At 38.3% G+C, this 12,166-nt stretch overlaps 1 protein-coding gene across 3 annotated transcripts in view; it reads left to right on the top strand.

Annotated features, from left to right (window-relative positions):
- Positions 1-12,166, top strand: part of ARHGAP29 (Rho GTPase activating protein 29) — a 79,112-nt gene that overhangs the window by 47,480 nt on the left and 19,466 nt on the right. For 2 of the 3 annotated variants that reach the window (XM_062191775.1, XM_062191774.1), the window contains exons 6-12: positions 725-797; positions 1,246-1,383; positions 2,588-2,652; positions 3,039-3,149; positions 3,247-3,327; positions 3,512-3,700; positions 4,454-4,591. In XM_062191775.1, coding sequence (XP_062047759.1) covers positions 725-797; positions 1,246-1,383; positions 2,588-2,652; positions 3,039-3,149; positions 3,247-3,327; positions 3,512-3,700; positions 4,454-4,591 — 795 coding nt within the window. The remainder of the gene's footprint in view (positions 1-724; positions 798-1,245; positions 1,384-2,587; positions 2,653-3,038; positions 3,150-3,246; positions 3,328-3,511; positions 3,701-4,453; positions 4,592-12,166) is intronic. The other variant, XM_062191776.1, reaches the window with a different exon arrangement.

The raw sequence follows: 12,166 nt of genomic DNA, 5'->3' as shown, positions 1-12,166 counted from the left end.
GCAATACAGTGCATAACAGAGCTGCACTTGGGACACAGGTCTCTTATTCCCTTTGTGTTGAGTTCCTACATGTCCTGTAGTACCCAGCTAAACAGATGAGATTTGTTTTATTTGATCTTATGGTTTTGAGAGATGGTGTTTTCCAGCACTACCCATAATAATGTAGCCACTACCCATATGCAGTTTTTTTACATGAAAATAAATTAATAATTAAGTAAAATTAATATTCACTTCATAGCCATACTAGCCACTTTTAAGTGTTCAAGTAGCTACATGTATCTAATAGCTGTTGGAGAGTACAGATACAATATATTTCCATTACCACCAAAAGTTCTGGGCTAAGTTGTCCAAGAGACTTTCAGATAAAACTTGTCATATGATAAATGGCAAAAGATGGATGGAAGAGACAATATATTTTCTATTTAGATAGAAATCTATCTGGATTGTTTCTCTAAATTCCTGACTAATACTGTTGGGAGCTGCAGAATTTCAAAGTTTTCAATGAATTTATTAATGCTAACTGGTGCTGTTAGTAAACAATGAGGTTTTTCATTCTTGGCTCTTGAACAAACTATGTAATTCTTATAAAGTGTTCTGGAATTTAAACAGGCTGCCCAGGCCCTTTGAGTTTTAAATACTTGAAATGCTTTAGCAGGAATTATTTCAGAATAATAAATTGGTATAAATTTCTGAGGCAGAGATTTGTTGTCTTCTCTAACTTTAGATTTGTTTTCTTCCATGCTGTAAGTCCTTTGAAAACGTCTCTGTGGAATCGGTGGACTCACCCAGTGAAAAAGGTACTAATGCTCAAGGCACTCACTCACACCTTCTGTTAAACTTGTCGCAGTTACTTTTGTTAAGTGTTGTGGATTACTTGATCTCTTCTCGCTCATAGTAACCTAATGCATTCATGTTTAATACAACATGATCTGCAAGGTTTTACCTATAAAATTAAAGGGAAAAATCTGCCAGGACAGATAATGTGATGATATCTGGACTGCTATGATGATACAGACTGAACAAGAATTGTATAAAGCATGTAACTAGAGGACTAAGAATACATATACAATCCATTCTAGTTTGAAACCATTTTAAGTTTAAACTGTGACCCATTATTTCTAAATTTCAGTTGTGTTTTATTTTAAACCAGTTGTTATTGAAGAACATGTTAGGATCTGAGTACTTTGTTTGGAGTTATTATGTGATCATATTTAACATATGATACCTTGCTATTTTTATTTTCAGGAAGTTTTTCTCCTCTAGAACTAGACAATATGCTATTAAAGAACACTGACTCTATAGAATTGGCTTTGTCGTATGCTAAAACATGGTCAAAATACATCAAGAACTTAGTTTCATGGGTTGAAAAAAAGCTTAACTTGGGTGAGTTGACCTTTGGAACATCTGAATGACTTTGGAGTGTAAGAGCTAAATTATGATTCATTTTTTTTAACAGACTGTGGGTAATATTCCAAATTGGTAGCTGTTTCCTTGTAATGAATAAAATCATTATCCATTTCTGTTTTAAGAGAAAGACCAGTTCATTTGATGTACTTACCTAACATTTACTGTGGCCAGAAACCAGACATAGGGACACAGAAATGGCTACAGCACTCTCTACCTTGAAAGAAGTGTACTCTGGGCCGGCGCCTCGGCTCACTTGGCCAATCCTCTGCCTGCGGCGCAGGCACCCTGGGTTCTAGTCCTGGTTGGGGCGGAGGATTCTGTCCTGGTTGCTCCTCTTCCAGTCCAGCTCTCTGCTGTGGCCCGGGAAGGCAGTGGAGGATGGCCCAGGTGCTTGGGCCCTGCACCCGCATGGGAGACCAGGAGGAAGCACCTGGCTCCTGGCTTCAGATCGGCGCAGTGTGCTGGCTGTAGCGGCCATTTGGGGGGTGAACCAATGGAAAGGAAGACCTTTTTCTGTCTCTCGCTCTCTCACTAACTCTGCCTGTAAAAAAAAAAAAAAAAAAAAAGAATGAAAGGAAGAAAGAAAAGAAAAGAAAGAAAGAAGTGTACTCTGGTGGGTAAACAGAAATATAATCATGTAAAGCATGATGAAGGGAACAAAAAAATATGTAAGCAAAAGGGGATGGGAATGTGAAAGGAACATCTTAACAGCTAATATTTCCTCAGTGTTTTACGGTTGACAAAATGTTTTCTCATCCATTATGTCATTTAATCCTTACACAGACCTGGGAAGCAGGCAAGAGAGGAATTGTTGTCCCCATTTTACACATGCATCAAGCAAGACAGGTGGTTTTCCTAAGGTCAAATAGTGAAGCTGAGAGAAAGTAGAATCTACCCACAGCCTGTATGCTTTCTCCTGCATTGCTTGTTTTTAATAGGGAGTATTCAGAATCACTTGAATAGTTTTATAAAGGGACAGTAAACAAGCCTAGGTTCCATCCTTGGTTGACATCTGGGCAAGTGTATTTTGAATGTTTCCCAGTTGATTCTGATGAGCATTTGTCATTAAGAATCAATGTGCACTAGTATTCGTGATCACGTTTTAATTGGGAAATTATCGATAATTTTATAGAGTATGGTGGGAAAAGTAAGTTAATTTTACCTTCTTCAACCTTTTCAGAATTGGAATCAACTAGAAATATTGTAAAGTTGGCAGAGGCAACCAGAACTAACATTGGACTACAGGTAAGCGTTTTGTGAACTTCTAGGGTTCTACAAGATCCTGTTCAGACAGGTTCCTAATAGTGCCTTGCAGAATCAGAAAATCTCAGTTAATATAGGGAAGAATGTAATTGCTCATCTTTTTATTGACAAAATTCTTTAAAATTTAGATGGGAGTTCAATACACAAACTAGAAAATTCACAATTTTATACAAATATTATCTTGAAACTGATTCAGTAACCAGTTTTATAATTAACTTTGTTTAGTGTTTTTCTTGTATATGACTAGTCACTTTTTTGGGGGGGGGGGTCTAAACTTAAAGTTTCTCATTTTGAAGAAGAGGAGAGGTGGGTCTGGAATTCTTGTGTCGCTTCTGTTGTAAAATTTACTTGTCAATGTTAAATTCTAGGAGTTCATGCCCCTGCAGTCTCTGTTCACCAATGCTCTTCTTAATGACATAGAGAGCAGTCACCTTTTACAACAAACAATTGCAGCTCTCCAAGCCAACAAATTTGTGCAGGTAAAAGTTTATACATATAAAAATCACATTTTTTTGCAGTAGTAAGAACTTTGAAAAACAATTTTCTCCTTTCCTTTTTTAAAAATATGCTTTATAGCCTCTTCTTGGAAGGAAAAATGAAATGGAAAAACAAAGAAAAGAAATAAAAGAACTTTGGAAACAGGAACAAAACAAAATGGTTAGTATTATACTGGACTTTGATGTAACTGTTTGTGAACATGTAAAATCATCTGTAGTATGTAATCATCTACCCTTCTCTGTAGTTTTTCTAAAATACTATCTTCACTGTCTTGCTGAACACGCTAAAGAAACTTGTACATTAGAGTTTTTTTTCATATTTTGTCGAATATTCTTTTCTGCAGTTTGAAACAGAGACTGCTCTTAAAAAGGCAAAATTGTTATGCATGCAACGCCAAGATGAGTATGAAAAAGCAAAGTCTTCCATGTTTCGTGCAGAAGAGGAGCATCTGTGTTCAAGTGGCGGATTAGTGAAAAACCTCAACAAACAACTGGAAAAGAAGCGAAGATTGGAGGAGGAGGCTCTTCAGAAAGTAATCATTTGTTTGTTTGCTAGTTGAGTTAGCACTAATCTGCCAAGGGTTTGGCTCTCAAACTTCAACATGTGTCAAGGTGCTTGGAAGGCTTATTAAAGCAGATTGCCAGGGTCTTGTCTCCAGAGTGTCTGATTCAGTAGAAGGATAGGAACCAGAACCACACATCTTGGATTTCCAGAAAGTTCCAGGTGATGTTGATGCTGCTGGCAGGGAGAACCACAGCCGTGCTTTGAGAGCCGCTCTGCTGGGATTTCGGAATTTGGGGGTTTTGTCTGTGAAAGAAGCATCTCAGAGAAGGCATTGCTTTAGTATTTTTACTTGATTGTTCAGGAAATCCTCTTTCTAGGAAGCATGGGTGTTTGTGTATGCTAATTACAGCATCTGCTAGCAGAGATAGACTGAAGTTTTACATTGTTTGAATAATAATTCACCAACCACATTCTGTAAGATTGTATGGGAAATGATAGCTGTAAATAGAAAACACTGTTTTAAACAGAAGTGGACAAACAGTGTGCTGCTTGTAAATTGTTATTTGGGTGTCCATTAAAGTCACGTGCCTTTGAATCACTGACTGAAGCAGATTACTGTATCTTTTTCTACAGATATTTTATCTAAAAGATAGAATATTAGAGAATTTTCACAAATAAAGGCTTTTAATGTTATTTAAATTTAGCTTTACTTCCGTGTAAGTATTTGTTTTAAAATATAAATTCAGTGGTTAGTGTTATCTTTTTTGTGATGCCTCTGAAGGTAGAAGAAGCAAATGAACTCTACAAAGTTTGTGTGACAAATGTTGAAGAAAGACGAAATGACCTGGAAAATACCAAAAGAGAGATTTTAGCACAACTTCGGACCCTTGTTTTCCAGTGTGATCTGACCCTCAAAGCTGTAAGTAATGTCTTCATCGTTTTGAAGGCAATAGAAAACAAAAGTCTGTCTGCCAAAGGGAGAAGGCTGCCGGGTAAATCGTGATTCGTATGAGATTTAAATTCTGAGAATGGTGGAATATGTTGAATTTGAAAGTTGACTTTCGGTTTTTAATAAATGAGTCAGTTTGAGCTTCTTTTGATCTTTCGGCTCCCCCTACCCCGCCAGCCCCCCAGCCCTGTATCCCCTGGATTGTTGAAAACTGAAGTCTGAGAGTTTGAAATTGCCTCCAAGCCTCTGTCTTTTTTGGCTTGGCTGCAAAAGTGATTTGATCCCTGAAACTTCTATCAGTGCTCTAAGATCTATTCTTCAAAATTCAAATAAATGAAATATTAAATTTGAACCAAAGTCTTTGACAAACAGAGTAGCCTGTATTTAAGTGTTTTTCATTCACCTCTTTTTTCTGTAAAAAATCTACATTCAAAAAAACACTTTGTACATTTGCAGAGTTTTAACATACGCATGAATTTGTGTGAACACCACCATAATCAGAACCGAGAACAATTCTGTCGCCGCAGAATTCCTTGTGCTGCCCCATCATAGTCAGACCCTCCCCTCACCCTTCACCCCTCACCCCTCACCCCTGCCGAGTCCTGATCTGTTCTCCGTCGTCTTAGTTTGGTCTTTTCTAGGGTGTCTTTTTTTTTTTTTTTATTTTTTTTTTATTTTTTTGACAGGCAGAGTGGACAGTGAGAGAGAGAGAGAGACAGAGAGAAAGGTCTTCCTTTGCCGTTGGTTCACCCTCTAATGGCCGCCGCGGTAGCGCGCTGCGGCCGGCGCACCGCGCTGTTCCGATGGCAGGAGCCAGGTGCTTCTCCTGGTCTCCCATGGGGTGCAGGGCCCAAGGACTTGGGCCATCCTCCACTGCACTCCCTGGCCACAGCAGAGAGCTGGCCTGGAAGAGGGGCAACCGGGACAGGATCGGTGCCCCGACCGGGACTAGAACCCGGTGTGCCGGCGCCGCAAGGCGGAGGATTAGCCTGTTGAGCCACGGCGCCGGCCTCTAGGGTGTCTTACAAATGGAGTCTGTGCGTAGCCTTTTGAGACCAGCTTCTTTCACACAGCCTGATGCCTTTGAGATCCATCAGTGTTACAAATGTGTGCATCACGAGCTGGTTTTCTTATTGCTGAGTAGCGTTCTGTTCTGTGACAGGACCACAGTATTTATGTGTTCACCAGCTGGACCTTTGTGTTGTTGTATACAGTTTGTATTGATTATCATTAGAGCTACAAGAGTATTTGTTGACAGGTTTTTGTTAGACCCAAGTTTTCATAATTCTAGAATAAATGCCTCGGAGTGGGATCATAGTCATGGATGCTAAATGTATATTTAATTTTATGAAAAACTGCCAGACTTTTCCAGAGTGACTGTAGTATTTTTCATTCCTACCAGCACTGTGTGAGGATTCTACTTATTTTGTGTCAGTTGTTGTTGTTTTTTAAATTGTATCTATGCTAGAAAAAGTGTAGTGATGTCTCATTGTGTTTCCAGAAGGACTAATGTGTTGAGCATTTGCTGAAGAGCTTATTTGCAATCTGTTCTGCTTTTTTTTTTTTTTTTTTGAGTTGTTTTGTTTCTTACTGTTGAGCTTCCATATATTGCCTCCCATTTGATGCTTCTGTTTTTGTCCTTTTATCAGCATCTTTCAGGGAACAAAAGATCTTAATTGTTCACAGAATCCAGTTTATCAGCTTCTTTCTGAGTCATGTACTTGGTGTTGTATCTAGAAGTACTTCACCTAACCTGAGGTCACAAAGACATCTCCTGTGTTTTCTACTAAAAGTTTTATAGTTTTACATATAGGTATATGGCCCATTTTGAGTTAATTTATTTTCTATAAGGAATAAGTCAAGGCTCATTTTTAGCATACGGATGTTGTGTTAAAATTATACCCACAGTGGATGGGCATTTGGCACAACGTTTATGTCACTACTTGAGACATCCACATTCCTTATCAGAGTGCTATATTCAAATCCTAGCTACTCCACTTATGGTCTGGCTTCCTGCTGATATACATCTTAGGAGGCAGCAGGTGATGGCTCAACTAGTTGGGTCCCTGCCACCCACCCATGTTGGGAGACCTTGATTAAGTTCTGGGCCCCTGGCTTCGGCCTGACCCAGCCATAGCTGTTGTGGGCATTTGGGAAGTGAACCAGCAGAGAGAAGACTCCCACCCACCTATCTCTCTGCTTTCAGATAAAATGCAAATAAATAAATAAATCGAATTTTAAAATTAGACCCATGGAATTTTAGCTTATGGAGGTGACTGAGTACCAACACAAAGAGGTCAATGACATTGAAAGAAGAATTAATAAATTAATAACTTATATTTCTCCAGAGAAGAGGAAGCATTGTACTATAAAGACCACAAAGGTAATGCCAACTTTGGCAGGTAGAAGTGAGAATGAAAACAAAGCTGAATCCAGAGCCATTATTGGAGTCTCCTCAGGAAAGGCCACGCAGGCACAGTTAGCAGTTTAGGGCTGGCTGATCGGAATCATTCTGGTGGGCTTTGGGTGTGGGTGTGGTCTCTGGTGATTGGTACTTGACCCGGCTGACTGTGTGCAGAGCTGATAGTGGGCTTGGTGTGGGAGTTGGCTGGGAGTTACACACCTTGACATGGGAGATTTTGCGTGTGAAAGATGGGATCCCAGCTGAGGTTGAGGCTGTCTCTAAGGATTGACTAGCCCTGGGAGGGGCAGTTTTCCCTGGCCAGCCTGCTTTCTAAGATATGAATATATCATAAAATATAGAAAAATTTTTAAATGGTTAGCATAACTGTCTGCTATTCTGATATCATTTGTCGAAAACACTATGCCCTTCCCATTAAGTTATCTTTGTATCTTTGTCAATAATCAATTAATCATATCTGTGTGGGTCTGTTTCTGGCTTGTGTTTTGTTCTGTTAATACACTTGTCCATACTTTTGCCAAAACCCCACTGTCTTATTCTGTTGCTTTATAGCAACCCCCACTGTCCTGTTCTATTGCTTTATAGCAAGTGTTAAAATCAGGTGGTAAAAATTCCAGCTTTTTTCATGCTTGTTGAGCATTTAAGATCCTTTGATTTTCCATAAAAAATGTTAGAATCAGTTTGTCTATACAAAAAAAAAACCTAACATTTTTATAGAATTTTATTAAATTTAGATCAGATTGTGGAGAACTGACTATATGTGTAGCATCTTAACTAAATAAAGTTGTCTAGTCCGTGAACACAGACTTATATGTCTCTGCATTTATTTAGGCCTTTGAATTTCTAAAAATCAGCGTCTTTCACATTTCGTTACATTTAAACCTGTGTGTGTTTGTCTTCATTTAGGAGGGTACTGTGAATGATCCGTTTAGGTGTCTAAACACATAACGTGTGTATGTGTAAAGATAATTAGATTTGATTAAATTCCAGCTCATTGTTATATTTAAAAATAGAATTGAGTTTTATGTGATCATTCTGGCGCACTTGTAAAATTCACCTATATTTTTCAGACACTTTTGTAGATTTCTTGGAATGTCCTATATAGAAAATTATGTTGTTTGCAAATAGGGACAGTTTTATACCTTTCTTTCCCATCTGTGTTCCTGTTACTTCTTTTCTTACTGCGCTGACTAGAGCCTCCAGAACATCGGTGGATAGGAATGAAGAAAGGGGACATGCTTGTCTTATTCTCCAACGGAGGGGAAAAGCATTGCCCTTTTTCGTCATTAATTCTTTGAAGATGACATTTATCTGATAAAGAAGTGTCTTTTTTTCTGGTTTTTTGATGGTTTTATCATGATTAAATGTTGCATTATATCAAAGATATTTCTTCATCGTTTGATGTGATCATGTGGTTTATCTTTTGGAGCTCTCTGTATGAGGAGTACATTGGTATTTGGGTGTCCAGCCTTACATTCCCTGGGATAAATCCCTCTGGTTGGTGACACAGTGTTCCTTTTTTATATTACTGGGTTCATTTTATTACTATCTTATTGAGTAGTTTTTCCTATTTAAGATGCTGCTTTGTCTTTTTTTTTTCCTGATACTGCCTTTGGTATTGGTATCAGGGTAATTCTAGCTTCATAAAATGAGTTGGGAAATGTTCCTACCTGTTATTTTCTGAAAGAGTTTGTATCAAATTTGTGTTAATTGTTCTTAAAATGTTTGGTAGCATTCCCTGGTGAAACTGTCTGGGCTTGCAGTTTTTCTTCTTTTGGAAGGTTTTTTACAACATGCTTGATTTTGATACAGCCCTATTAATGTTAATTATTTTTTCTTAGGTGGATTTTGATAGTTTGTAGCGCTCATGGAATTGGTCCTTTTTCATCTAAGTTGCTAAATTTACATGTGTAGAATTGTTTGTGGGGTCTCTTATCCTTTTATGTGTCAGGGGGCTGTAGTGGTATCCCCCTTTCATTTCTCTTCATTCTGCATGTGTTCAGTCTGGTGACAGGTTCATAAATTTTATTTCATCTTTTCAAAGAAGCATCTTTTGTTTTCATTGTTTTTTCTATTTTATTGTCTCTACTTTTATTATTTATTTCTGCTTGCTTTCCATTTATTTTGCCTTTTTTATTTTAAACTTTTAAAATTAGAAGCTTAGATTTTTCATCAAGACCTTCTCACTTTTTTCTAATATTTATAATAATATTAAATACTTTAATATTGACTCTAAGCATTGCTGACCACATCCCACAAATTTTGAGCTATATTTTCTTTTTCATTTGATTAAAAATATTTTCTAATTTCGCTTGAGTCTTCTTTCACCTTTGACCTGTGGGTAATGTAGAAGTTTGTAATTTAATTTCCAAGTATTTGAAGATTTTCTGGATATCTTCCCAGTACTAATTTCTAGTTTAATGCCATTGTGATGGGACAGAAACTTTAATGGTTCCTTTAAAATTTGTTATGACCCAGGATATAGGTCGTAAACAAGCAGAAATAAAGAAGAAAATATAGAAATAAAAGTAAAGAAAAATAATTGAAACTGTAAGCTGTTTCTTTGAAAAGATCAAAGATGAATGTTGCATGTGTGCCCTTGGAAAGAATGTGTTAAGCTGTTATTGACTGCAATGTTTGTAAAATGTCACATCCTTTTGGTTTGTGGTTTACTTTATTTCTTCTATATTCTTACCTATTTTTTCAACTACTGAGAAAAAAGTTTTGAAGTCTCAAATATATTGTGTATTTTTAGTTCCCTCAGTTTTGGAGTTATGTATTTTCATCCCTGTTTTTAGTTGCTTACATATTAATAGTTGTTACATAATCTATAAAATTCCTTGCTTTTTAGTGTACTTTACTTAATATTCATACAGTTATTTGACTTTTTTGATTGTTTTGAGCATAGTGTATCTTTTTCCACTCTTATTTTTACCTTTATTGTTATATTTGAGTCTTTTATATATGCATCATAGATAGCACGTACTTCAGTATGGATTTTTTTATTTTACTTACTTGAGGTAGAATTACAGAAAGAGGGAGAGTCAGAGAAAAAGGTCTTCCATCCACTGGTTCACTCTCCAAATGGCCACTATGCCCAGAGATGGGCTGATCTGAAGATAGGAGTCAGGAACCTCCCCTAGTCTCCCATGCAGGTGCTAGGAGCCCAGGCACCCAGGCCATCTTCCACTGCTTTCCCAGGCCACAGCAGAGAGCTGGATTGTCAGAGGAGCAGCCAAGACTAGAACCGGTGTCTATATGGGATGCCAGAGCCGCAGGCAAAGGCCGAGACCACTACACCACAACACTGGCCCAGTCTGGATTTCTTTAAAAATCTATTTTAATCTCTGTTTTTTATTTATTTATTTTTTATTTATTTATTTTTATTTGACAGGTAGAGTTATAGACAGTGAGAGAGAGAAAGGTCTTCCTTCCATTGGTTCACTCCCCTAATGGCCACTACGGCCGGCACTGCGCCATTCCGAAGCCAGGAGCCAGGTGCTTCCTCCCGGCCTCCCATGCGGTTGCAGGGACCCAAGCACTTGGGCCATCCTCCACTGCACTCCTGGGCCACAGCAGAGAGCTGGACTGGAAGAGGAGCAACCAGGACTAGTACCCAGCGCCCCAACCGGGACTAGAACCTGGGGTGCCGGCGCTGCAGGCAGAGGATTAGCCAAGTGAGCCATGGCACTGGCTGTTTTTTATTTTTATTTTTTTAAAGATTTATTTATTTATTTGAAAGAGTTACACAGAGGAGAGGCAGATAGAGAGAGAGGTCCTCCATCCGATGGTTTACTCCCCAAATGGCCACAACAGCCAGAGATGAACTGATCTGAAGCCAAGAGCCAGGAGCTTTCTCCAGGTCTCCCACATGGGTGCAGGGGCCCAAGGACTTGGTCCATTTTCTACTGCTTTCTCAGGCCACAGCAGAGAGCTGGATCTGAAGTGGAGCAGCCGGGTCTCAAACCAGTGCCCATATGGGATGCTAGTGCCTCAGGCCAGGGCATTAACCCGCTGTGCCAAGCTCCAGCCCCTAATCTCTGTTTTTTAAGTGGAGTATTTAGACCATTTATATTTATGTGAATATACACTTAGATTTAGGTTTACTAATTTTTCCTGTTATGTTTATTTTGTGTTTCCTTTTATCTATTTTTCTTTTGCTGCCTTTTGGTTGAATTATTTTCTAGAATTCCAATTTTATTTGCCTATTAATTTCTTATAGATTTAATTTTATCTATTAGAATTACATTTTAACTTAACTGAAACACTTACCAGTATATTAACTTATCTCCTTAGTTTAAATCAATTGAGTTTTTTCTTCTTCTTCTTTTTTTTTTTTTTTTAGTTGAGAAGCACAGAGACAGAGATTTGATTGGGTGTTTGTATCTATTTGTTCAGTATCTTTTTAAATTGGTTACACTAGGGATTGCAGCACATACACACAATCAGTCTTCCATATTTGTGGATTCCACATCCAGAGATTCAACCAACTGTGGACCAGAAATATTTGGGAAAAAATTTATGTCTCTGCTGAGTATATACAGACTTTTTTTGTCGTTAAACAATACAAAGTAACAACTATTTACATAGCATTTGTATTGTATTAGGTAATATAAGTGATCTAGAGATTATTTTAAAAATATATATGGGGGGTTGCACTGTGGCATAGTATGTTAATCCCCTGCCTGCAGTGCCGGCATCCCATATGGGTGCTGGTTCTAGTCCCGGCTGCTCCTCTTCCAATCCATCTTTCTGTTATGGCCTGGGAAAGCAGTACAAGGTGGTCAAAGTGCTTGGGCCCCTGCACCCACGTGGGAGACCCAGAAGAAGTTCCTGGTTCCTGGCTTCAGATCAGCCCAGATCCAGCCGTTGTGGCCATTTGGGGAGTGAACCAGCGGACGGAAGACCTTTCTCTCTCCCTCTCACTGTAACTCTACCTCAAAAATAAATAAATTTAAAAAATCTTAAAAAAACATATATATGGGGATATATGTAGGTTATCTGAAGATACATGCCATTTTCTATGAAGACCTTGAGAATCTGTGGATTTTGATATGCATGAGGTGTTCTGGAACCATTTGCCCATAGATACTGAGGAGCAGTAATCTCCACTGTATGCTTAG

Source organism: Lepus europaeus, chromosome 5, assembly GCF_033115175.1.
Source record: "Lepus europaeus isolate LE1 chromosome 5, mLepTim1.pri, whole genome shotgun sequence".
Taxonomy (NCBI): domain Eukaryota; kingdom Metazoa; phylum Chordata; class Mammalia; order Lagomorpha; family Leporidae; genus Lepus; species Lepus europaeus.
This window is presented reverse-complemented; position numbering and strand designations above follow the sequence as displayed.